The following is a 27,975-nucleotide window of genomic DNA, read 5'->3' on the forward strand; positions in this document are numbered from 1 at the left end:
GATGAATGAATATTAAAACATGCAACTACATTTTTATTATGAATTTGCAAACAAAAACCTCATTTTGGAACAGTTGTTGCTCTAGCATTCCTTTTGTAAAACAAATAACATCCTGTACACAAGATAGTAAAAAACAAACACAGGCCAGTATGCTGAAACTGGAAAGCACTGCTCTAGAGGCCCACGTGACATGCTAAATTTACATGCTCTTCTAAGCAGATTATACATTTACCATCCGTTAGCTCCTCAAATAGATTTTAATATCTTAATAAATGTATTTAATTGTCTATCTTAAACAGATTCAGCACATTATATCCCTGTTTAGAAGGTATTTTATTCTTTCAATTCTAAATGAATAAAGCACTTCTGTAATAATTTGAGAATTCTAGAGCCCCATTCGACAATCTAGTGACACAGACGCTACCATATGTTCCCCTCCACTTCAGCCTGCTGTAGTTCAAATTATCTTGCGATTAATCTCTACCTCCATAGTTTCTCCATCTCATCCCACAAACAAGTGGAGTAATATCTGCATAAGAGCCCACTGCAACTAAATTCACTTCTGTGGACCAATACCAGGACTTTCCAAACCTTGTGAAAGAGCATTAAGTCACTAAACAATTCCATTGCCCAGTTCAGTATTGATTGGGGTTTCCAAACCTGGCTCTACTCATGCCAAGGTAATTGAAGTGTGCCTCCAAAAGCCATTCCATAATCCCAGGCGATTACAGTTCAAGAAACAGCGTGGATTGCTGACACCTGGTAAAATTTATTTATTTAGCTTTTGCTATATATTGGTCATACCTATTAACATTTAACAGCACAAACTAGAATTCATCAGATCAGGCAGGCAATGATGTTCCAAACGTACTAAAACCAAAGTTTATGTTCCATCACCCGGTGTATCATCATCTTGCTTCTGCTGATAAGTTGAGTTGGGATGTCTGCCACCACATCAAGCTGCATGTCGTTATCGGATGCTTTTGCATAAGAGTCATACTCCGCTGCTAGCAGCAGCTGACACGTTCTTTCCTCAGTGTTCTGTTGGCTGAACATAATGTGTTTACAGGTCCAGTCTCCATACAGCCATGATGTCTCATACAGATTTGCTCGTTTGGTTATCAGTACCTTCAAACTCACTTAGTTCTTTTGCCTTGGCCATTGCTCACGCTAAAGCGCAAATGCACAATTTATACTTATTTTAGGTACAATTATGTGCACTAAAGAAGTCTCACTGCTCCAACAGTCAAATACATGGGACGGACATGTGTACTCCACAATCTTGCCTTTCCTTACTTTAATGCCAAAAGCACCATCCTTCATTGGTTTGTCAATGTATCCGAGAATGTCCTCTTAACACACCATAAATTCTAACCATTTGCTTAAGCTAAAGAGGTAATGGTGAATTCATGACTATGTGAAGAGAAAGGTCATTCTCAAATCAGGGCAAATATTTTGATCTAAAGTCAAAGCATATTTAAAAAAAAAACAAAAACCTCTAATTGTTACTTTTTTGTGAAAAATAGTAACAAAAAATTATCCAAACCCCAACATTTTTTATTTTTTTTTTGCACAAAAAAAAAAAATCTTATCAGTCTGCAGAATTTACCATGACGACAAGTGAGTTGAGGGAAATCAGATTGAACCAATCAAATTTGGTACTTCTAGCATGGCAAAACCAATATTGCGGTACCAACTTTACAACTCCTAAGAAAGGGTTACTTAATATCCAAAATGATATGACAATGAAACCAATAAAAGAACTGATAGCGAAGACAATATACAACAATGATCATCTGTCGTATAAGAAACAAGAATTTCCTTTCCAGGTGTAACCAAGGTTGCTCCAAATCGTAGTGGACAGTCTAGGTACCTTTAGAAAACCTTTTTGTCATCAGCATTTCATTATATTTGGTGCTGTGTCTTCCATACACAGACACCCCATCCTTGAGTGCTTTCCTCTCACAACGTACAAGAAATGTTCTCCAACATTCCAAGTGATTAGAATGCCTGTTTTTCAGCCATTCAACTGACCATCACTTTATCATTTCAGCTCAGAGTAACACTTATATGAAGTTGATTTATTTTATCAACTTATGTATGTTTTTCACTAGTGACCCTATCAAACCTAATGCAAAACTAAAAGCAGGATTTGCCAAGGATCATTTAATACGCACAAAAACAGGATAGCCATTGAAAAAAAAAAAAAAAGAGGGGGGGAGAACCAAAAGGTTGGGACAATAGTATTCTTTATTCACAGACTTAGTCTAAGTCACACTAAAGTACTACGACGGCAACACAAGAAAATTCACAAGCGTTACATAGTCCTATTCATCGTATCAATTACAAATCTTCAGTATAGTGTAACAATCTAGGAACAAGTATCCATTACTAAAAATGCTAACCATTTCCTGTGAATATAAACAGACGTTATATATATCCTAAGTCAGTGGATCCCAATACCACAAAATAAAGTTTAAGATCTCAGATGAGGAGTCATGGGAAGAACCATTGGCCAAAGCGTACAAAAAAAAATAATCAGAGCACGTGTTTATAATAAGCTATAAACAATCAATTGAAACTATGCCACAGTCCAAAATTAGATTCATTAAGTCCAGAGCTACAAAAAAACAAAACAACAACAACATTACTTTGCCAAAGATTTTGGTTACATCAGTCTGAGGAATTAATTTACTACGTGTAATCACACAAAACAAACACTGCCAGCCAAGCAGGTATCACAGAAAGAAAATGGCTATGTTGGAAGGGTAGACGTAGGCCACGACTTGTATGAAATTGCTTGCATACGAGATAGAAGATTAGATATTCACTTTTGTCATTTCTAATTAAATCTCAAGACGTATGGATATATGAAAACATTTTAATCCAAACATGAATAAACATGAACTGTACACAGCTAAAAGACAATGTACATCACTATATTTAGGAGGATTACTGAAGGCAAAATAAGGAATGCGTTGAGTGACACATCTGTTAGTAACTCCTTGTGGCAAACTGTGGAACGCTTGTAAAAACTAATTGTGGATCAACTGTATTAAAAAAAAAAAAAAAAAAACTTAACTAAAACATGCGGCACAGGAGGAGTTAAACATCAAATGTGTCTGCTTCTAGATTCTTATTAAAGTCAAATTAATTTTACGTGATCCAATGGGCCTTTGATGAAGTTCATTAACGGCAGCCAATGCCTCATCGTAATTTTCGAGGCAAACTGTGGCTAATCCGGTGGCCCATCCATTTTTGGTAAATTTGATGCGGATGGATTCTCGAATTATGTTATAACCATAGAAAAAATCTAAAATTTCATCAATAGTAGCAGTGAATGGCACATTCTTCATGTGAATCTCAGCTCCAGGTGATCTACCTTTAAAGCTTTGAGGAGCTGGTAAAGAACGATGGTAATCAGCTTCATTTCCCATGTCAAACCTGCCATAAGAATCATCTGGACCTAACTCCATTGGGTAGGAATCTCTTCTCCTCCTTTTTGGGGAATTTCTAAAATCACTACGACCATGCTCATTTTTACCAGGTTCAACTAACGACCTTTCAAAAGTTTCACGTCGACTAGGTTCGACAAACTCCTCTCTATATACTTGCGAATGGGACACAACACTTTTAATTGGATCATCAATGAAAGCGCCAAATTCTTTTGTTTGCTCGTCAGAAATAACCCTCAGAAAAACTTCTGTTCCTAAGAACTGTTGTCGATTCAAGCTTTCGGCAAGCATAGCCTGGTGTTCTGATGGGAACCTCACCAGTGCTTCTCCAAGTCCAACTCCTTTGTTGTCAAAGAGCAAGAATATATCATCTTCATGCACAGCGAATCCGGCAAAGAACTTCTGAACTTCAGCTTTAGTAACATCAAAGGGAAAGTTCCTTAAATATAGACATCTTTTCATGTTAGACTGACTCCTCCTTAGATAATCTTCGTCCGGCCTTTCCCGTTTTGGTGGGGTTTGTGTTTCATAAGACTCTATTAACTCCAACATTGCTTTACGAGGAATTGGGAATATGAAAACTGGCCGACCAGTTAAGTTGCTTTTGTGTAATGCAAGACATTTCTCAAACTGCCTCTCGTTTTTTAACATAACAAAGCCTTCTCTTGTTCGATTATTATGCTTATCAAGCAGGAACTTTATCTGTGTTTCTGCCATGTCGGGAATGTCCAAAAATTTCTTTATATCGTACTTCTCCACTCCGTAAGATAAGTTTTTCAGATGTATATAAAACGTTTGGTTTTGTGGTGATCTTGACCTTGTCCTTTGCTTCCTGGGTTGTTTGGAAGGAGTTCTTCCAGGCTGGCCACCAGCAGCCACCCAAAGTTCCTCAGATGCCTTCTTTAGAGATATAAACCTATGGCCTATGTATTCGTTATTACGTTCCATTGCTGAGGCAGCATCTTCTGGACTTCCAAATTTTACATAGCCATTTCCATTCCTATAACCGTTTGGACGCAGTAGGAAAATGATGTCAACCACGTGTAGGCCATCAAAAAATTTAATAATGTCTTCTTCCGTTGCAGTGTAAGGGAGCCCAAAGAGAAACAAATAGACATCTTCTGGGCCTTCGAAAGATGGCGATTCTTTCTGGTCATGTTTTAACCCGGAGTTGTTTAAACCAGATTCATAATTATTGTTTTCATGTTTAATTTGGCTTATTCCTTTCTTCACCACAGACACTAGTTTGTTTATGTCTCCGGGAAATGGCAATGCCGGATGCTTTGGATTCTTGTTACTTTTACGCCTCATCTCCAGAATATTCTGCATTTCTGCCTTGCTGCTCAGTAAAAGCTGAACTTTTGAGCTCTTTATAACACCACCAGATCGGCTCATGGCACGCCTGGCATCTTCATCTGTTGCAAATATAATGAAGGCATCACCAAGATTACCACCAATAATATGCACACCTCCATCAGGAATATGCAGTCCGGAGAAGAAATGCCGAATATCACCAGAGCCAGCAACAGCAGGAAGCCCCTGCAAACGGATCACTACTGCCATTCTTAGGCTCTGATAGAATTTCACCTGAAAACAGAGTACACAATAGCGATGAAATATTTATATATATTTTATTTTTAAGAAATAAACATCTAAAATCAGGAGGTAATTAAGGTCCTACAGAAAGATAATTTTGCCTAATAAAGCAATATGACCTACAAGCATTTAAAATACAACTCAGGAAACTAAACACAGAACTAAGACAGATGCTTACAAACCCAAACTATGGATTCTAAAATAACTGGCCCAGCTGAGTGCAGTGTAAAAAGCAAAGAAATACACAACTCCACATGAATGCAATTAACAGATATACATTACTTCTTTATTGAGAAGAATCAGTACCATTTTTAACTTTATGACGGGCTGATAGAGCTTACCTCTTTTTCCCCTGAAGATCTTTAACAACTTAACTGTAAAAAGAAAAAAAGTTTTGATTAGTAGGATTTACAGAGGTATCCCAATCGTTCACAGCAGTTTTCTCCCTTTTAATAAAGTATAAAACACAATAAAAGCACAAGGCATCATAGAGATGACATTTCAATATCATTTGTCAGAAAAATTGAAGAGCAGGGAAAAGACAGTTGCCAATTTCTCATGTAACTTAGATTCAAAAGGGGGCAATTCAATTGTTTTCCCTGCGGCTACCACTAGGGGAGTGCAAAACTGAGCAATTCAATTGTTGCTTCGTTCAGAAGCCTGCTGGCCGTGGGTGTGACATTTCTGCTCGCTGCCTCCTGAGGCGAGAGAAAAATGCGTGCAATTGTCTGATTTAGGAAGCCTAACCAGGACTTTACACAGGATCAGTCGCTATTCTCAGCTAAACCCTGCATATTTGGGGCATGTAAAGCATTGGGCGCCCAATCAGAGCAACAATGAAATTGCTCTGATGGGCGCCCAAACAAACATTTGAATAGTGCCAAGAGGATTTTGGTACTTACCGATGGCGAGGAGCCTACCGTAGCAACAAAACAAACATCTTCCAAGAATTCTGTTAACAGAAAACTAACACTGTTTGCACCAACTGTTCAATAAGAACATTGAACACAGCAGGTTGACAGCACAGAGGCAGGTGTCCAGTGTCCCCGAGTGGATACCGATAAATCCATTTCTCTGAAAGTACCAAAAACCTCTTTTCTCTTTCATCCACTAGGGGACACTGGAACAGCATATACAGTAGGGGACGTCCCAAAGTTACTCCCAAGGGTGGGAGTGCTGTCAGTGGCATGCAAAACTAAACGTCCAAACAAGGAATCTCTGGACGCAAACGTATCAAACTTGTAGAATCTCGTGAACGTGTCTGCTGATGACCACGTTGCTGCCCTGCAAAGTTGAATAGTCGAGGTACCCCTAGCAGCCGCCTATGAGGTACCTACCCACTGATCTAGTGGTATGGGCACCAACCTGAACCCACTTACCACAGGATAATTATTGCATAATAAGCCTAATCCATCTGGCCAAATTTTTTTTTAGATGCTGGCCAACCATGCTTTGGATTATCATAAAGAACCTACTCTCTGATGTATGACGTAACCTGCACACATCCGTAGAGCTCTGACAACGTCCAAAGACACATCCCCATCTGCAACTCCTTGAAAAGATGGAACCACAATTGGCTGGTTTACTTGAAACCCCAAAACTACCTTTGGAAGAACTCTTCCCCTGTACGGAGTTCTGCCCTATTTTTATAGAACATTATAAAATGGACTCTTACACAATAAGGCTCCCAAACAAGAGACCTGTCTGGTCAAAGCTAAGGCAGTTAACAGCTTGACTTTCCAGGAGAGATATCTCAATCCTGCTCATTCTAAAGTCTCAAAAGCTGATTTGACATAGTCCAACCCCAAGTTTAGGACCGGCGGCGCTGTGAGAGGACGGAAAGGAGGTTGTATCCTCAGAACTTCCCGTAAGGAAGTCTGAAACTCCTGTAAAGATGCCAAGTGCTTTTAAAAAAGAGAGGATGGAGGGGGTGTGGCCTGGCTGCTGTGGAGGGTGGTTGTGCTTTCCATCTGCTCCTGCAGGCACAGCCCTTCTAGTGCTGTTTTACCCCCTCTATCTGCCCCATAAGTTTGCCAGAGGCCCCCCCCGAGTCCTTTCCTGCCTGGCTGCTGGTGTCTGGGGGACCCGCGGAGTTGGGGAGCGCTTTTAAGCGCTCCTGCGGATTGCGGCCTTTCCCCCAGACGGAAGCCGGGGCCTCGAGTTCGGTGGAGGCCCGGACCGGCCTTCCGGAAGTGCATCCCTGCCGGGAATTGAGTGCTGGCGGACCCTGCCCTCGTTTTGCAAAGCTGCCCGGACCCCCTCTACATTACCTGGGGAGCGGAGATACGGACGTGCCCGCCGGGGTGAGTGCGCTCCACGATCGGAGCTCCGTCTGTGGCCGCCGCGCCTGCTGTCCCTCCGGACACCTGACGTGCTTACCCCCCGCTTCCTCCTTCCGTCCGGCCGCCGGAGTCCCGCGGCGCTGGGGGATCTCCCGTCCAGACTCCTCGGCTTCCCGTGTCTGTCCGCTCGGCTCCCGCTGCTCTGTGGTGGGGGCTCTGGGGCTCCATTAGCGGGAGGGGCGGCTGCCATCTGGCGCACTGCTGCGGGGCTCACGTGGGCTGCCTGCGGGGGGAGACTGGGCTGGTGTGCTCCACGGCCAGCTGCCAGTCGTTGCTTGCCCGGGTCCTGGGGGAGTGCGGGCGGCTGCTAAAAATTATTGTGCCAGGTTGGGCCCTTTTTCCCCACAGACTGCCTAGTCGCGCTATGCGCCCCCTCTGCTCTTCCTGCTGGGTTGGAGGACCCTCTGCGCTTCCAGGAGGGCCCCCGTGGTGTCGGCGCTGCTCCCGCCACCCCCCTGCTTTCTGGTTGATATCAGCCTTCCGAGTGGCGTCCGCACTTGGGGGTCTGGTGGGGGCTCAGTGGTGCCCAGCTGTCCCGCTGTGGGTCTATGCTCCCCAACACCCGGATACCCCCTTGGGGTACTACGTTGAGGCCCCCGCCTCACTATTGCCACTGTACCCGCACCTCACTTTAACTGGACTGTTCCTCATTTACATGCTTATGTGCCCCTGCCCCGCTGACGGGATGCGAGTGCGACCGCTCTCCACTGGCTATGCTGTTTTACTAGTGGGGGAAATGTGCCCCCCGCCATCAGTCATCCACCCTGCTGCGAACATGGTGTTGTCCTCTTGATATGTTTTTTTCCCAACCCCTCTTCTGATGGCAAGAGGCAAGAAAAATCAACAGGGAAAATCCGCTCGGTCTACACGTAGTACCCCATCTCAGTCGAACCTCCGATCCTACTTATCTGTACCGCCGGTTGCTGATCCCTCTCCACCTGTGTCTGCTGTGGGTACTGACCCAGCTACGATGGCTTCCTCCCCCACATCAGGTGATCTTCGGGCCCAAATGACCCAATTGAGGAGTGAGATGGGGGAAATTCTCACTCATGTCCGCTCCCTTCCTTCCAAACAAGATATGCAGGCCCTCGAATGCAGACTCCAGGACTCTATTCAGACCCAGATCTCGTCGGTGCAATCTGACATTAAACACCTGGGCACTAGAGTCGTCTCTTTGGAAGAGGAAAGAGACACAGTCGAAGACCAACTTATCCAGCTTCGAGATACGGTCGCTCAGCAAGGGGCGGACATGGCAACGGTGCAGAACAAGCTCGATGACCTGGACAACAGAGGCCGACGGAATAATATTCGGGTCCGGGGTCTCCCGGAAGAGGTACCGCCATCCGGCCTCGTCGACGCGCTCACCAAAATATTCTGTGAAATCCTGGGCCTGGATCCCTCTGATACGATTGAATTCGACCGTGCACACAGAGCCCTTAGGCCGAAAGGCACGTCCTCTGATCCGCCGAGGGATGTCATCTGTAAGCTACACTACTTCTCACAGAAAGAGGAGATTCTTCGTAAGGTGCGCGACTTGGAAGGAGTTGATTTTAACGGTACCCGCATCCAAATCTTTCAAGACCTCTCCTGGTGTACGCTCCAGCAGAGAAGGATGTTGAAGCCTTTAACCGAAGCATTACGCAAACATGGCCTGAAGTACAGGTGGGGATTCCCGTTTTCCCTGCAAGTCTCCCATGCTGGCAAGGTCCTCCATCTCCAATCTCAGGATGATCTACCTGGATTCTGCTCCACACTGGGACTAGGGGATGTTTCCCTTCCGGACTGGCGTGCTTTCACTCTTCCCGCTTTGGCATCTGCCAACCCATCCAGGAGAGAACGGTGGCATAAAGTACAGAATCCGAAGAGGAAATCCAAAAGGCGAAGACCACCCCCCCCAAGTGTTCGACGCTACCTGATGAGGGCCTGGCTGTAGGGTCGTGTTGGTCCTTTTTACTTTGTGCTACGGCATTGATAGCCTCTTCTGCCGGGGTTGAAGTCAGACCCTCCTTGCGGGACTCCACGGTTTAGTTTCTCAGTTGATTTTTTGCCTCTTGGCCCGTTTTATTGTGCTTTTCTCCCCTCCCTCCTTTTCTCCCCCCCACTCCATCCCATTTCCCACCCCTCTTCCTCCCTATCCCCCCCACTCACCTTTTTAGGACCCTTTTTGTTTCTCCCTACTTCTTTTGATGATGTTACTATTAATGTACTACTGTAATTGTTTCCCCTACAACAACACTTTTGTACTGTTCACACAACACCGGTTCACTTGACTGTTCTTGTTCTATTTCTAGTGTTTAATGTTAGGATGGCGGGGCCGCGACCCCCTACCGCTATGGTTTCTCCGAGACAGGGACACCATTATGGTCCCATCCCTGTCCGGCCACGGTATCTTACTTTCCGACCTACTTTGGTCTGTCGCTTTTTTCTTTTTCGGTTCTTGACACTTCTCTCTTTCTCCTTTTTCACCTGGCCCACGGCTTTAGAGCTCAGAAGCCCCCTACCGCTTTGACGCATGGCTTCCACACTTAAGATTTTCTCGATAAACGCTAGGGATCTAAATGTCCCTGAGAAGAGAGCCGGTGCCCTCCGCTCATTTCACGCGGAGAGGGCTGATAATGTCCTAGTCCAGGAGACCCACTTCAGGCACTCTCCCTCGGCCCCCCATATGAGAAAATAAGAATTTACTCACCGGTAATTCTATTTCTCGTAGTCCGTAGTGGATGCTGGGGACTCCGTAAGGACCATGGGGAATAGACGGCTCCGCAGGAGACTGGGCACATCTAAAGAAAGATTTAGGACTATCTGGTGTGCACTGGCTCCTCCCCCTATGACCCTCCTCCAAGCCTCAGTTAGGACACTGTGCCCGGAAGAGCTGACACAATAAGGAAGGATTTTTGAATCCCGGGTAAGACTCATACCAGCTACACCAATCACACCATATAACTCGTGATAGGAACCCCGGTTAACAGTATAATAACAATGGAACCTCTGAATAGATGGTTCACAATAACAACCCGATTTTTGTAACAATAACTATGTACAAGTATTGCAGACAATCCGCACTTGGGATGGGCGCCCAGCATCCACTACGGACTATGAGAAATAGAATTATCGGTAAGTAAATTCTTATTTTCTCTAACGTCCTAAGTGGATGCTGGGGACTCCGTAAGGACCATGGGGATTATACCAAAGCTCCCAAACGGGCGGGAGAGTGCGGATGACTCTGCAGCACCAAATGAGAGAACTCCAGGTCCTCCTCAGCCAGGATATCAATTTTGTAGAATTTTACAAACGTATTTGCTCCTGACCAAGTAGCTGCTCGGCAAAGTTGAAAAGCCGAGACCCCTCGGGCAGCCGCCCAAGATGAGCCCACCTTCCTTGTGGAGTGGGCATTTACAGATTTCTGGCTGTGGCAGGCCTGCCACAGAATGTGCAAGCTGAATTGTACTACAAATCCAACGAGCAATAGTCTGCTTAGAAGCAAGAGCACCCAGCTTGTTGGGTGCATACAGGATAAACAGCGAGTCAGATTTCCTGACTCCAGCCGTCCTGGAAACATATTTTCAGGGCACTGACAACGTCTAGCAACTTGGAGGCCTCCAAGTCCCTAGTAGCCGCAGGCACCACAAATAGGTTGGTTCAGGTGAAACGCTGAAACCACCTTGGGGAGAAACTGAGGACGAGTCCTCAATTCCTCCCTGTCCGAATGGAAAATCAGATGAGGGCTTTTTCAGGATAAAGCCGCCAATTCTGACACGCGCCTGGCCCAGGCCAGGGCCAACAGCATGACCACTTTTCATGTGAGATATTTTAACTCCACAGATTTAAGTGGTTCAAACCAATGTGACTTTTGGAACCCAAAACTACATTGAGATCCCAAAGTGCCACTGGAGGCACAAAAGGAGGCTGTATATGCAGTACTCCTTTTACAAACGTCTGAACTTCAGGGACTGAAGCTAGTTCTTTTTGGAAGAAAATTGACAGGGCCGAAATTTGAACCTAAATGGACCCCAATTTCAGGCCCATAGACACTCCTGTTTGCAGGAAATGTAGGAATCGACTCAGTTGAATTTCCTCCGTCGGGCCTTACTGGCCTCGCACCACGCAACATATTTTCGCCAATTGCGGTGATAATGTTTTTGCGGTTACATCCTTCCTGGCTTTGATCAGGATAGGGATGACTTCATCCGGAATGCCTTTTTTCCTTCAGGATCCGGCGTTCAACCGCCATGCCGTCAAACGCAGCCGCGGTAAGTCTTGGAACAGACAGGGTCCTTGCTGGAGCAGGTCCCTTCTTAGAGGTAGAGGCCACGGATCCTCCGTGAGCATCTCTTGAAGTTCCGGTTACCAAGTCCTTCTTGGCCAATCCGGAACCACGAATATAGTGCTTACTCCTCTCCATCTTATCAATCTCAGTACCTTGGGTATGAGAGGCAGAGGAAGGAACACATACCCTGACTGGTACACCCACGGTGTTACCAGAGCGTCTACAGCTTATTGCCTGAGGGTCCCTGGACCTGGCGCAATACCTGTCGAGTTTTTAATCATGTGGAAGACTTCTGGGTGAAGTCCCCACTCTCCCGGGTGGAGGTCGTGCTGAAGAAGTCTGCTTCCCAGTTGTCCACTCCCGGAATGAATACTGCTGACAGTGCCATCACATGATTTTCCGCCCAGCGAAAAATCCTTGCAGCTTCTGTCATTGCCCTCCTGCTTCTTGTGCCACCCTGTCTGTTTACGTGGGTGACTGCCGTGATGTTGTCCTACTGGATCAACACCGGCTGACCTTGAAGCAGAGGTCTTGCTAAGCTTAGAGCATTGTAAATGTCCCTTAGCTTCAGGATATTTATGTGAAGTGATGTCTCCAGGCTTGACCATAAGCCCTGGATATTCCTTCCCTGTGTGACTGCTCCCCAGCCTCGCAGGCTGGCATCCGTGGTCACCAGGACCCAGTCCTGAATGCCTAATCTGCGGCCCTCTAGAAGATGAGCACTCTGCAACCACCACAGGAGGGACACCCTTGTCCTTGGTGACAGGGTTATCCGCTGATGCATCTGAAGATGCGACCAGGACCATTTGTCCAGCAGGTCCCACTGAAAAGTTCTTGCGTGGAATCTGCCGAATGGGATTGCTTCGTAGGAAGCCACCATTTTACCCAGAACCCTTGTGCATTGATGCACTGAGACTTGGCTCGGTTTTAGGAGGTTCCTGACTAGCTCGGATAACTCCCTGGCTTTCTCCTCCGGGAGAAACACCTTTTTCTGGACTGTGTCCAGGATCATCCCTAGGAACAGAAGACACGTCGTCGGAACCAGGTGCGATTTTGGAATATTGAGAATCCAATCGTGCTGCCGCAACACTACCTGAGATAGTGCTACACCGACCTCCAACTTTTCCCTGGATCTTACCCTTATCAGGGAATTGTCCAAGTAAGGGATAATAAGAATTTACTTACCGATAATTCTATTTCTCGGAGTCCGTAGTGGATGCTGGGGTTCCTGAAAGGACCATGGGGAATAGCGGCTCCGCAGGAGACAGGGCACAAAAAGTAAAGCTTTCCGATCAGGTGGTGTGCACTGGCTCCTCCCCCCATGACCCTCCTCCAAGCCTCAGTTAGGTACTGTGCCCGGACGAGCGTACACAATAAGGGAGGAATTTTGAATCCCGGGTAAGACTCATACCAGCCACACCAATCACACCGTACAACTTGTGATCAAAACCCAGTTAACAGTATGATAACAGAGGAGCCTCTGAAAGATGGCTTCCTAAACAATAACCCGAATTAGTTAACAATAACTATGTACAATTATTGCAGATAATCCGCACTTGGGATGGGCGCCCAGCATCCACTACGGACTCCGAGAAATAGAATTATCGGTAAGTAAATTCTTATTTTCTCTATCGTCCTAGTGGATGCTGGGGTTCCTGAAAGGACCATGGGGATTATACCAAAGCTCCCAAACGGGCGGGAGAGTGCGGATGACTCTGCAGCACCGAATGAGAGAACTCCAGGTCCTCCTTAGCCAGAGTATCAAATTTGTAAAATTTTACAAACGTGTTCTCCCCTGACCACGTAGCTGCTCGGCAAAGTTGTAATGCCGAGACCCCTCGGGCAGCCGCCCAAGATGAGCCCACCTTCCTTGTGGAGTGGGCCTTTACAGATTTAGGCTGTGGCAGGCCTGCCACAGAATGTGCAAGTTGGATTGTGCTACAGATCCAACGAGCAATCGTCTGCTTAGACGCAGGAGCACCCATCTTGTTGGGTGCATACAATATAAACAACGAGTCAGATTTTCTGACTCCAGCTGTCCTTGCAATATATATTTTTAATGCTCTGACAACGTCCAGTAACTTGGAGTCCTCCAAGTCACTTGTAGCCGCAGGCACTACAATAGGCTGGTTCAGATGAAATGCTGACACCACCTTAGGGAGAAAATGCGGACGAGTCCGCAGTTCTGCCCTGTCCGAATGGAAAATCAGATATGGGCTTTTGTAAGATAAAGCTGCCAGTTCTGACACTCTCCTGGCCGAAGCCAGGGCTAGTAACAAGGTCACTTTCCATGTGAGATATTTTAAATCCACCTTTTTTAGTGGTTCAAACCAATGAGATTTTAGAAATTCCAAAACCACATTGAGATCCCACGGTGCCACTGGAGGCACCACAGGAGGCTGTATATGCAGCACTCCCTTAACAAAAGTCTGGACTTCAGGAACTGAAGCCAATTCTTTTTGAAAGAAAATCGACAGGGCCGAAATTTGAACCTTAATAGATCCCAATTTGAGACCCATAGACAATCCTGATTGCAGGAAATGTAGGAATCGACCCAGTTGAAATTCCTCCGTCGGAGCACTCCGATCCTCGCACCACGCAACATATCTTCGCCAAATGCGGTGATAGTGTTGCACGGTTACTTCCTTCCTTGCTTTAATCAAAGTAGGAATGACTTCTTCCGGCATGCCTTTTTCCTTTAGGATCCGGCGTTCAACCGCCATGCCGTCAAACGCAGCCGCGGTAAGTCTTGAAACAGACAGGGACCCTGCTGAAGCAAGTCCCTCCTTAGAGGTAGAGGCCACGGATCTTCCGTGATCATCTCTTGAAGTTCCGGGTACCAAGTCCTTCTTGGCCAATCCGGAACCACTAGTATCGTTCTTACGCCTCTTTGCCGTATAATTCTCAATACTTTTGGTATGAGAGGCAGAGGAGGAAACACATACACCGACTGGTACACCCAAGGCGTTACCAGCGCGTCCACAGCTATTGCCTGCGGATCTCTTGACCTGGCGCAATACCTGTCCAGTTTTTTGTTGAGGCGAGACGCCATCATGTCCACCATTGGTCTTTCCCAACGGGTTACCAGCATGTGGAAGACTTCTGGATGAAGTCCCCACTCTCCCGGGTGAAGGTCGTGTCTGCTGAGGAAGTCTGCTTCCCAGTTGTCCACTCCCGGGATGAACACTGCTGACAGTGCTATCACATGATTCTCTGCCCAGCGAAGAATCCTTGCAGCTTCTGCCATTGCACTCCTGCTTCTTGTGCCGCCCTGTCTGTTTACATGGGCGACTGCCGTGATGTTGTCCGACTGGATCAACACCGGTTTTCCTTGAAGCAGAGGTTCTGCCTGGCTTAGAGCATTGTAGATTGCTCTTAGTTCCAGAATGTTTATGTGAAGAGACGTTTCCAGGCTCGTCCACACTCCCTGGAAGTTTCTTCCTTGTGTGACTGCTCCCCAGCCTCTCAGGCTGGCGTCCGTGGTCACCAGGATCCAATCCTGTATGCCGAATCTGCGGCCCTCCAATAGATGAGCACTCTGCAACCACCACAGAAGAGATACCCTTGTCCTTGGAGACAGGGTTATCCGCTGGTGCATCTGAAGATGCGACCCTGACCATTTGTCCAACAGATCCCTCTGAAAAATTCGTGCATGGAATCTGCCGAATGGAATTGCTTCGTAAGAAGCCACCATTTTTCCCAGGACTCTTGTGCATTGATGTACAGACACCTTTCCTGGTTTTAGGAGGTTCCTGACAAGCTCGGATAACTCCTTGGCTTTTTCCTCCGGGAGAAAAACCTTTTTCTGAACCGTGTCCAGAATCATCCCTAGGAACAGCAGACGAGTTGTCGGCATTAACTGGGATTTTGGAATATTCAGAACCCAGCCGTGCTGTTTTAGCACTTCTTGAGACAGTGCTAATCCCATCTCTAGCTGTTCTCTGGACCTTGCCCTTATTAGGAGATCGTCCAAGTATGGGATAATTAATACGCCTTTTCTTCGAAGAAGAATCATCATCTCGGCCATTACCTTTGTAAAGACCCGAGGTGCCGTGGACAATCCGAACGGCAGCGTCTGAAACTGATAGTGACAGTTTTGTACAACGAACCTGAGGTACCCCTGGTGTGAGGGGTAAATTGGAACGTGGAGGTACGCATCCTTGATGTCCAAGGACACCATAAAGTCCCCTTCTTCCAGGTTCGCTATCACTGCTCTGAGTGACTCCATTTTGAACTTGAACTTCTTTATGTACAGGTTCAAGGACTTCAGATTTAGAATAGGTCTTACCGAGCCGTCCGGCTTCGGTACCACAAATAGAGTGGAATAATACCCCTTTCCCTGTTGTAGAAGAGGTACCTTGACTATCACCTGCTGAGAGTACAGCTTGTGAATGGCTTCCAAAACCGTCTCCCTTTCGGAGGGGGACGTTGGTAAAGCAGACTTCAGGAAACGGCGAGGCGGATCTGTCTCTAGTTCCAACCTGTACCCCTGAGATATTATCTGCAGGATCCAGGGATCTACCTGCGAGTGAGCCCACTGCGCGCTGAAATTCTTGAGACGACCGCCCACCGCCCCCGAGTCCGCTTGAGAAGCCCCAGCGTCATGCTGAGGCTTTTGTAGAAGCGGGGGAGGGCTTGTGTTCCTGGGAAGGAGCTGCCTGTTGGTGTCTCTTCCCCCTTCCTCTGCCTCGTGGCAGATATGAATATCCCTTTGCTCTCTTGTTTTTAAAGGAACGAAAGGGCTGCGGTTGAAAAGTCGGTGTCTTTTTCTGTTGGGGAGTAGCTTGAGGTAAAAAGGTGGATTTCCCGGCTGTAGCCGTGGCCACCAAATCTGATAGACCGACTCCAAATAACTCCTCCCCTTTATACGGCAAAACTTCCATATGCCGTTTTGAGTCCGCATCGCCTGACCACTGTCGCGTCCATAAACTTCTTCTGGCCGAAATGGACATAGCACTTACCCGTGATGCCAGTGTGCAGATATCCCTCTGTGCATCACGCATATAAAGAAATGCATCCTTTATTTGCTCTAAAGACAGTAAAACATTGTCCCTATCCAGGGTATCAATATTTTCAATCAGGGACTCTGACCAAGCTACTCCAGCACTGCACATCCAGGCTGTCGCTATAGCTGGTCGTAGTATAACACCTGTATGTGTGTATATACTTTTTTGGATATTTTCCATCCTCCTATCTGCTGGATCTTTAAGTGCGGCCGTCTCAGGAGAGGGTAACGCCACTTGTTTAGATAAGCGTGTGAGCGCCTTGTCCACCCTAGGAGGTGTTTCCCAGCGCGCCCTAACCTCTGGCGGGAAAGGGTATAAAGCCAATAACTTCTTTGAAATTAGCATCTTTTTATCGGGGGCAACCCACGCTTCATCACATACATCATTTAGTTCTTCTGATTCAGGAAAAACTATAGGTAGTTTTTTCACACCCCACATAATACCCTGTTTAGTGGTACCTGTAGTATCAGCTAAATGTAACGCCTCCTTCATTGCCAAAATCATATAACGTGTGGCCCTACTGGAAAATACGGTTGATTCGTCACCGTCGCCACTGGAATCAGTGCCTGTGTCTGGGTCTGAGTCGACCGACTGAGGCAAAGGGCGTTTTACAGCCCCTGACGGTGTTTGAGGCGCCTGGACAGGCACTAACTGATTGTCCGGCCGTCTCATGTCGTCAAACGACTGCTTTAGCGTGTTGACACTATCCCGTAATTCCATAAATAAAGGCATCCATTCTGGTGTCGACCCCCTAGGAGGTGACATCCCCATATTTGGCAATTGCTCCGCCTCCACACCAATATCGTCCTCATACATGTCGACACACACGTACCGACACACAGCAGACACACAGGGAATGCTCTTAACGAAGACAGGACCCCACTAGCCCTTTGGGGAGACAGAGGGAGAGTTTGCCAGCACACACCAAAAGCGCTATATATGACAGGGATAGCCTTATAATAAGTGCTCCCTGTATAGCTGCTTTTATAATATAATTTTTGCCACTATTTTGCCCCCCCTCTCCTGTTTTACCCTGTTTCTGTAGTGCAGTGCAGGGGAGAGACCTGGGAGCCGTCCTGACCAGCGGAGCTGTGTAAGGAAAATGGCGCTGTGTGCTGAGGAGATAGGCCCCGCCCCTTTTTCGACGGGCTCGTCTCCCGCTCTTTAGTGTATTCTGGCAGGGGTTAAATATCTCCATATAGCCCCCGGAGGCTATATGTGAGGTATTTTTTAGCCAAATAGGTTTTCATTTGCCTCCCAGGGCGCTCCCCTCCCAGCGCCCTGCACCCTCAGTGACTGCCGTGTGAAGTGTGCTGAGAGGAAAATGGCGCACAGCTGCTGTGCGCTACCTTTAGAAGACTGAGGAGTCTTCTGCCGCCGATTCTGGACCTCTTCATGTTTCAGCATCTGCAAGGGGGCCGGCGGCGAGGCTCCGGTGACCATCCAGGCTGTACCTGTGATCGTCCCTCTGGAGCTGATGTCCAGTAGCCAAGAAGCCAATCCATCCTGCACGCAGGTGAGTTCACTTCTTCTCCCCTAAGTCCCTCGTTGCAGTGATCCTGTTGCCAGCAGGACTCACTGTAAAATAAAAAACCTAAGCTAAACTTTCTCTAAGCAGCTCTTTAGGAGAGCCACCTAGATTGCACCCTTCTCGGCCGGGCACAAAAATCTAACTGAGGCTTGGAGGAGGGTCATGGGGGGAGGAGCCAGTGCACACCACCTGATCGGAAAGCTTTACTTTTTGTGCCCTGTCTCCTGCGGAGCCGCTATTCCCCATGGTCCTTTCAGGAACCCCAGCATCCACTAGGACGATAGAGAAAACTAAAATTCACTTCCTTCGAAGGAATATCATCATTTCGGCCATTACCGTGGTAAAGATCCGGGGTGCAGTGGACCATCCATACGGCAGCGTCTGAACTGATAGTGACAGTTCTGTACCATAAACCTGAGGTACCCTTGGTGAGAAGGGTAAATTTTGACATGAAGGTAAGCATTCTTGATGTCCCGAGACATCATGTAGTCCCCTTCTTCCAGGTTCGCAATCACTGCTCTGAGTGACTCAATCTTGAATTTGAACCTCTGTATGTAAGTGTTCAAAGATTTTAGATTTAGAATCGGTCTCACCGAGCCGTCCGGCTTCGGTACCACAACAGTGTGGAATAATACCCCGTTCCCTGTTGCAGGAGGGGTATCTTGATTATCACCTGCTGGGAATACAGCTTGTGAATGGCTTCCAAAACTGTCTCCCTGTCAGAAGGAGACATCGGTAAAGCCGACTTTAGGAAACGGCGAGGGGGAGACGTCTCGAATTCTAATTTGTACCCCTGAGATATCACCTGAAGGATCCAGGGGTCTACTTGCGAGTGAGCCCACTGCGCGCTGAAATTCATTGAGACGGGCCCCCCACCGTGCCCGATTCTGCTTGTAAAGCCCCAGCGTATACTGAGGGCTTGGCAGAGGCGGGAGAGGGTTTCTGTTCCTGGGAACTGGCTGATTTCTGCAGCCTTTTTCCTCTCCCTCTGTCACGGGGCAGAAATGAGGAACCTTTTGCCCGCTTGTCCACGAAAAGACCGCGCCTGATAATACGGCGTCTTCTCATGTTGAGAGGCGACCTGGGGTACAAACGTGGAATTCCCAGCTGTTGCCGTGGCCACCAGGTCTGAAAGACCGACCCCAAATAATTCCTCCCCCTTATACGGCAATACTTCCATATGCCGTTTGGAATCCGCATCACCTGACCATTGTCGCGTCCATAAACTTCTTCTGGCAGATATGGACATCGCACTTACTCTCGATGCCAGAGTGCAAATATCCCTCTGAGCATCTCGCATATAAAGAAAAGCATCCTTTAATTGCTCTAAAGTCAATAAAATACTGTCCCTATCTAGGGTATCAATATTTTCAGTCAGGGAATCCGACCAAACCACCCCAGCACTGCACATCCATGCAGAGGCGATGGCTGGTCGCAGTATAACACCAGTATGAGTGTATATACTTTTCAGGGTAGTTTCCAGCCTCCTATCCGCTGGATCCTTGAGGGCGGCCGTTTCAGGAGACGGTAACGCCACTTGTTTTGATAAGCGTGTGAGCGCCTTATCCACCCTAGGGGGTGTTTCCCAGCGCGCCCTAACCTCTGGCGGGAAAGGATATAATGCCAATAACTTCTTTGAAATTAGCAGTTTTCTATCGGGGTTAACCCACGCTTCATCACACACTTCATTCAATTCGTCTGATTCAGGAAAAACTACAGGTAGTTTTTTCAGACCCCACATAATACCCCTTTTTGTGGTACATGCAGTATCAGAGATATGCAAAGCCTCCTTCATTGCCGTGATCATATAACGTGTGGCCCTACTGGAAAATACGTTTGTTTCTTCACCGTCGACACTAGATTCGGTGTCCGTGTCTGGGTCTGTGTCGACCGACTGAGGTAAAGGGCGTTTTACAGCCCCTGACGGTGTCTGAGACGCCTGTACAGGTACTAACTGGTTTGCCGGCCGTCTCATGTCGTCAACTGATTTTTGTAATGTGCTGACATTATCACGTAATTCCATAAACAAAGCCATCCATTCCGGTGTCGACTCCCTAGGGGGTGACATCACCATTACCGGCAATTGCTCCGCCTCCACACCAACATCGTCCTCATACATGTCGACACACACGTACCGACACACAGGGAATGCTCTTATCGAAGACAGGACCCCACTAGCCCTTTGGGGAGACAGAGGGAGAGTTTGCCAGCACAAACCCAAGCGCTATAAATATATAGGAACAACCCTATAGAAGTGTTCTCCCTTATAGCAGCTTAATATATCAAAAAACGCCAAAAAAGTGCCCCCCCCTCTCTGTTTTACCCTGTTTCTGTAGTGCAGTGCAGGGGAGAGTCCTGGGAGCCTTCCTCGCAGCGGAGCTGAGCAGGAAAATGGCGCTGTGTGCTGAGGAGATAGGCCCCGCCCCCTATTTCGGCGGGCTCTTCTCCGGTGTTTGTGAGACCTGGCAGGGGTTAAATACATCCATATAGCCCCAGGGGCTATATGTGATGTATTTTTTAGCCAGAACAAGGTATTCTCATTGCTGCCCAGGGCGCCCCCCGCAGCGCCCTGCACCCTCCGTGACCGCTGGTGTGAAGTGTGTGACAACAATGGCGCACAGCTGCAGTGCTGTGCGCTACCTCATGAAGACTGAAAAGTCTTCTGCCGCCGGTTTCTGGACCTCTTCACTTTTCGGCATCTGCAAGGGGGTCGGCGGCGCGGCTCCGGGACCGGACTCCATGGCTGGGCCTGTGTTCGATCCCTCTGGAGCTAATGGTGTCCAGTAGCCTAAGAAGCCAATCCATCCTGCATGCAGGTGAGTTCACTTCTTCTCCCCTAAGTCCCTCGTTGCAGTGAGCCTGTTGCCAGCAGGACTCACTGTAAAATAAAAAAACCTAAAAACTTTTTCTAAGCAGCTCTTTAGGAGAGCCACCTAGATTGCACCCTGCTCGGACGGGCACAAAAACCTAACTGAGGCTTGGAGGAGGGTCATAGGGGGAGGAGCCAGTGCACACCACCTGATCCTAAAGCTTTATTTTTGTGCCCTGTCTCCTGCGGAGCCGCTAATCCCCATGGTCCTGACGGAGTCCCCAGCATCAACTAGGACGTCAGAGAAAATATACTGTCCCTATCTAGGGTATCAATATTTTCAGTCAGGGAATCCGACCACGCCAACCCAGCACTGCACATCCAGGCTGAGGCGATTGCTGGTCGCAGTATAACACCAGTATGTGTGTAAATACCTTTTAGGATACCCTCCTGCTTTCTATCAGCAGGATCCTTAAGGGCGGCCATCTCAGGCGAAGGTAGAGCCCTTACAAGCGTGTGAGCGCTTTATCCACCCTAGGGGGTGTTTCCCAACGCACCCTAACCTCTGGAGGGAAAGGATATAATGCCAATAACATTTTAGAAATGATCAGTTGTTATCGGGGGAAACCCACGCATCATCACACACCTCATTTAATTTCTCAGATTCAGGAAAACTACAGGTAGTTTTTCCTCACCGAACATAATACCCCTTTTTTGGTGGTACTCGTATTATCAGAAATGTGTAAAACATTTTTCATTGCCTCAATCATGTAACGTGTGGCCCTACTGGAAGTCACATTCGTCTCTTCACCGTCGACACTGGAGTCAGTATCCGTGTCGGCGTCTATATCTGCCATCTGAGGTAACGGGCGCTTTAGAGCCCCTGACGGCCTATGAGACGTCTGGACAGGCACAAGCTGAGTAGCCGGCTGTCTCATGTCAACCACTGTCTTTTATACAGAGCTGACACTGTCACGTAATTCCTTCCAACAGTTCATCCACTCAGGTGTCGACCCCCTAGGGGGTGACATCACTATTACAGGCAATCTGCTCCGTCTCCACATCATTTTTCTCCTCATACATGTCGACACAAAAGTACCGACATACAGCACACACACAGGGAATGCTCTGATAGAGGACAGGACCCCACTAGCCCTTTGGGGAGACAGAGGGAGAGTTTGCCAGCACACACCAGAGCGCTATATATATATATATATATACAGGGATAACCTTATATAAGTGTTTTTCCCCTTATAGCTGCTGTATAGTTAATACTGCACCTAATTAGTGCCCCCCTCTCTTTTTTAACCCTTTCTGTAGTGTAGTGACTGCAGGGGAGAGCCAGGGGAGCTTCCCTCCAACGGAGCTGTGAGGGGAAAATGGCGCCAGTGTGCTGAGGAGATAGGCTCCGCCCCTTTTTCGCGGACTTTTCTCCTGCTTTTTTATGGATTCTGGCAGGGGTTAAATGCATCCATATAGCCCTGGGGGCTAAATGTTATGTATTTTCGCCAGCCAAGGTGTTTTTATTGCGTCTCAGGGCGCCCCCCCCCCAGCGCCCTGCACCCTCAGTGACCGAAGTGTGCTGAGAGCAATGGCGCACAGCTGCAGTGCTGTGCGCTACCTTGTTGGAGACAGGACGTCTTCTGCCGCCGATTTTCCGGACCTCTTCTGCCTTCTGGCTCTGTAAGGGGTCCGGCGGCGCGGCTCTGGGACCCATCCAAGCTGGGCCTGTGATCGTCCCTCTGGAGCTAATGTCCAGTAGCCTAAGAAGCCCAATCCACTCTGCACGCAGGTGAGTTCGCTTCTTCTCCCCTTAGTCCCTCGATGCAGTGATCCTGTTGCCAGCAGGTCTCACTGAAAATAAAAAACCTAAACTAAAACTTTCACTAAGAAGCTCAGGAGAGCCCCTAGTGTGCACCCTTCTCGTTCGGGCACAGAGATCTAACTGAGGCTTGGAGGAGGGTCATAGGGGGAGGAGCCAGTGCACACCAGATAGTCCTAAAGCTTTCTTTAGATGTGCCCAGTCTCCTGCGGAGCCGCTATTCCCCATGGTCCTTACGGAGTCCCCAGCATCCACTTAGGACGTTAGAGAAATAGGATTTTATACTGCCCAGGGTGCCCCCCTGCACCCTGTAGTGCCGCTGTGTGTGGGAGCATGGCGCGCAGCGCGATCGCTGTGCGGTACCTCAGAAAGCCGTTACTGAAGTCTTCTGATCTTCTACTCACCTGTCTTCTGACTCTGCAAGGGGGGTGACGGCAGGCTCTGGGAGTGAAACCCTAGGCGTAGCTAGTGTTCCAAACCCTCAGGAGCTAATGGTGTCCTGTAGCCAAGAAGCAGAGCCTTTAAACTCATTAGAAGTAGGTCTGACTTCTCTCCCGTAAGTCCCACGATGCAGGGAGACCATTGCCAGCAGCCTCCCTGAAAATAAAAAACCTAAAAGTCTTTTCAGAAAAACTCAGTAGAGCTCCCCTGTGTGTGACCAGTCTTCCTGGGCACAATTCTAAAAACTGGAGCCATGGGGAGGGGCATAGAGGGAGGAGCCAGTTCACACCCTTAAGTCTTAAAGTGACCATGTCTCCTGCGGATCCCGTCTATACCCCATGGTTCTTGAAGTGACCCCAGCATCCTCTAGGACGTATGAGAAAATAGATATATTAATGCACAGTAAAGACTGGATGTATATCACAGGGTACTTGTACTACACAACCTTGAAGTAATGCACCTTTTCTTAACTAACACCGTTAACAGACATGTAGAATACTAAGTGTCCTGTAAAATGCACAGCGCTGATAATACAGGTGGCTTTACAGAGGAGGCTTTGACCATACAGTCCCAGGATCAGCTCAGCATGTGAAGATGGCGCCCAAACGCTGACCGGGAGTGAGGGAGAGAGATGCAGCTCCAGGGGAGGAACATTTACTCTAAATGGTGCCCTGGGGCTGGGGGAGGGGCTGCAGGCCAGAGCCTTATCCCCTTGCTTGTCTTCACCACTGGGTACTGTGGGCCATAAGAAAACGGTTTGTAGGTAAACCGACCTGTGCCCTGGTGGTTTAGTGGGGTCCACCAGTATCCACGCCAGCGCGCACGGCACTCCTCCTAATGGTCACGCCAGATCGTGATTTCCAGTGGTCCCCGCCAGGGGGACCATTTTACCTCCTTCCTAGATGCAGCCACGTGATCCCGGAGAGCTTCGGTGAGTGTATGCCTGACCTGCCGAACAGAAGCCTCCTCTGTAAGTACCCGGCAACCAGGGACACGGGAGTATACAGCGCTGCTGGGGGAGGTGAGGGAGCTGCATCAGGTGGTGTCAGAATAACATCTAGCACTGACCGTGCCTCTGCTGCAGCCCTTGAAGTTTTCTATCTTCACTTTAAAAGCTCTGCCTGTTAGCTGCCTGCACCAACTTACAAGCTGAGCTCTTGTGCACGGAGGCGGGGTTATAGGAGGTGGCGCTGAGCATCTTGGGAAGTCAAATCTTTAGCCTGTTGGTGCCTCAAGATCCTACTCTATACCCCCTGATCTTATCCCTGTGGAACCCAGTGTACCCCGCTGAAGAAAATCTTTTTGACACTTGCTATTTTTTGGCTGGATATTTCCAGGCTAACTTAAATAGGTCATCTAAGTCTGCAGAATCAGTGAAAGTGACATTAGTCTTGTTCTGTGTAAAGAAAACGACTGCTGTGACACAGCATCCTCTAGAGTGAGTTTTAACATGTCCCGTATGGCGAGAATGAAGGGTTCAATACCCCGAGCAGCAGTGGAATCCCCACTAACGGTATCCTCACCATCCTCCTGTATTTCTTCATCCGAGTCAGAAAGTAAGGCAGGTAACCCAAGCTTTTATAGTCCTGAGTTAGATAGGGGGTGATGTGTAACAGCCACCCTGGCAGCCAAGTCTGCTGTAGTGGCTAAGTTTTTTGAGCATTAGCAGTGAGTTGTGATGACATATCAGACATTTTTAATGCCAACCAGCCAGGAAGGCTCCTGACTCTCTCCCACAGCCCCCTCACTAAATTGTGAAGATTGCCTGCATTGTTCACATGATACAGAATCAGTTGATAAGGGAGAGAATATTGTGTAGCATACACTACACAGTTTGTGTTTCCCCATGTTCACAGTAAATCAGTTACATACACAGACAGTAATATTCAGCAAGCCTGCCCCTACTGTATGTGAAAGGGAGATAGAGACCAGCACACCCCAGCTACACAGCCCCAGTGAGGCTGTCAGCTTGTTATATCACAGTGAAAACCTATGATTACTGTCCTTTATAGGACACAGTGTGTACAATAGCGGCTCTCCCCCTTTGCTACACCCTGTACCACTTTCCCAGCGTGTCTTGAGTATCAGGAGGAGCTGTGCGCCTGCTGATGCTGCAGTAAGCAGAGGAAGGCGCCAAAGTGCACTAGTCCTGCTGAGGTAGCAGCGGAGCTACAGAGTTTTTTATACTGGCAATGTCTCCCAAAGTGCTTAAAAACATCACACAAGTGCTAATTTAAACTATCGCTAGCCAGTTTACACAGGGGGCTACAGCAGATCCCCCCAGGAGGGTCCCGTAAGCCTCCCCTGCGTGTTAGCCGCACAATAAACCGGGAACACCGGTTTGTACTCTCCACGGCAAATGTGAGGAGTGTGAGGAATGCTGCGATTGCGACAGCTAAGGCTAAGTGCCCCGCTGTACAAACAAGCCCCCCAACGTGCAGGTATACTATTGCCCAAACAGCATACCGAATATAACAAAGATTTAAAATAAACAGAAGAAAACTCTCTGGAGCTGCAGAGATGTGCATCCTCTCCAGAAAGCACATTTTTCTAAACTGCCTGTGGGACGGGGCATAGAGGGGAGGAGCCAGCACACCCAGTGAAGAAATTTAAAGTGCACTGGCTCCTTTGGACCCCACCGTACTAAGTCATAATATCCCTTATGGATGCTAGAGTAAGTACAGTAACACCAAGCTTTGTAAAGTACAGGATATCAGCTCTAAGGAGAAGATAGCAACATCCAAAGTGTGGCCTATAGAGTAGTGTGGGGGCGATTCATTTATTATTGGCACCACTATAATGAATGGGCGCCCCGATGTAGCAATTCAATTGTATTGCGCTTTTCGTACCCAATTAGACTGAACTTAACAACTATACTCCTGGTTAGGGTGCCCAAACCAGAGTGTCTTAGCACATTTCTGCTTGCCACTTCAGGAGACTAAGTAGAAATGTGTCCTCGTGCAGCATGCACAGCTAAAGAAGAAACTACTGAACTGCTCCACCGCTTACCATCTAGTGGCAGCAGCAGGGAAAACAATTGAATCGCCCCCATGACTAATTAAAAGGACAAATAACCTGCACTGGAAGTTAAATATACTAAAGGTTATTGTCCCTCAAGAAAAAACAGGGACTCATTTACTGTTGGCAGGGGTTGGGTATGTGTGACCTTCACCGTTACGACGTTGGGAGGTTCTATTACCACTCTATGGGTGTTGTGGACACCCACAGAGTTGGAATAGTCCCCGACAGTCGGCATGCCGACTGTCGGGATTGTGAGGGGGCAGGATCCCGATGCTGGTGTTGTGACCTCCGGTCACATGGCTATATCTCATGGCCAGTGATCCCAGCTAAATGGTGTAAATTTCCATCTGGCCCAAGTACAGTCTTGTTGCATTCTGCTCCTGCTAAAAAGCAGCCAGGAGCAGAGCTGCACAGTGGCAACAGGCAGGGCGACGCTAAACGTGAAGGGCAAACAGCCCTGCTAAAACAGTCCAGAGTGAAGACTAACTGCATATTAGGGCAGTACGGATGGTGTAATGGTTAGCATTACTGCCTCACAGCACTGAGGTCATGGGTTTGATTACCACAATGGCCCTAACTGTGCAGAGTTTGTATATTCTCCCCGTACTTGTGTGGGTTTCCTCCGAGTACTCCGATTTCCTCCCACAATCCCAAAAAGATACTGGCAAGTTAATTGGCTCCCAACAAAAGTTAATCCTAGCGTGTGATAGGGAATATAAATTGTAAGCTCCACTGGGGCAGGGACTCGTGTGAATGGGCAAATATTGTCTGTACAAGCACTGAAAAATATGCGTGTGCTATATAAATAACTGGTGAGATAGATAGATAGATAGACACATACACACAAGGAAACTAGTGCCTGGTTCTACATGACCCCCACCCACCCCACTTAACCATGAGGGACCGATTCAATGGGATCAATTCAATTACTAATTGCAGTTGCAACAGCACATGTGCACCCACTAACTCTGATTCACCCCCTCGCGTCCCGATCTCACCCCATACTCTCTGAAGTTTGTATGGAGCCATATGGGGCTGCAAACAAACATCTGCAAATCCGATGGCACATTCTGCAGTTAAAGGCCCAAATTTATCAGGCCTTGGAGAGTGATAAGTTGCACGGTGATAAACTACCAACCAATCAGCTCCTACCATGTTACAGGCTGTGTTTGTTAGGAGCTGATTGGGTTGGTAGTTTATCACCGTGCTATTTATCACTCTCCAAGGCTTGATAAATCTGGGCAAGAATGCGGACCGCATGGTACTTCTACAATTCAAAGCATGTAACTCCGGGGGGCTAAATTATGTTCAATGCGCATTTGGAATGCCCGCGACTGCACATTACACCGGCTCAAACTGGCTGGCTGAAATCCTGCATTCACGGGCGCTGTGCACCGGGTAAGGCAGGGCACGGGGAAGCCGGATGCACAGCACCACACAATAACACAAAGCAAAGGCCTCATGCAAAAGACTGCCGCGCCAAGGGACGGCGGGAGCAAACTGCGGCGCCACCCTGTACATCTCCATCCTCACCTCGAGTCACACACCGAGACCGAACACCAGCGAGATACTGCCTGAGCTGCCTCGTCGTAGCACGTTCTCCAGTCGAGAGACCAAACAGGAACCTCCGCTCGCAGCAAAATGGCGCCAACTACCTCTGAGTCACGTCTAGAAACGCCTAGAAG

At 47.9% G+C, this 27,975-nt stretch overlaps 1 protein-coding gene across 1 annotated transcript; it reads right to left on the bottom strand.

Moving 5' to 3' along the window:
- Window positions 1-12: 12 nt before the first annotated feature.
- Window positions 13-27,944, bottom strand: LOC134928404 (RNA-binding protein 12B-like). Its single transcript, XM_063924105.1, has 3 exons — window positions 27,824-27,944; window positions 5,393-5,425; window positions 13-5,042 (listed from the first exon to the last, which is right to left on the bottom strand). The coding sequence occupies exon 3, from the start codon at window positions 5,016-5,018 to the stop codon at window positions 3,129-3,131; it is 1,890 nt and encodes a 629-aa protein (XP_063780175.1). The 5' UTR covers window positions 5,019-5,042; window positions 5,393-5,425; window positions 27,824-27,944; the 3' UTR covers window positions 13-3,128.
- Window positions 27,945-27,975: the final 31 nt, after the last annotated feature.

Source organism: Pseudophryne corroboree, chromosome 5 (genome assembly GCF_028390025.1).
Source record: "Pseudophryne corroboree isolate aPseCor3 chromosome 5, aPseCor3.hap2, whole genome shotgun sequence".
Taxonomy (NCBI): Eukaryota; Metazoa; Chordata; class Amphibia; order Anura; family Myobatrachidae; genus Pseudophryne; species Pseudophryne corroboree.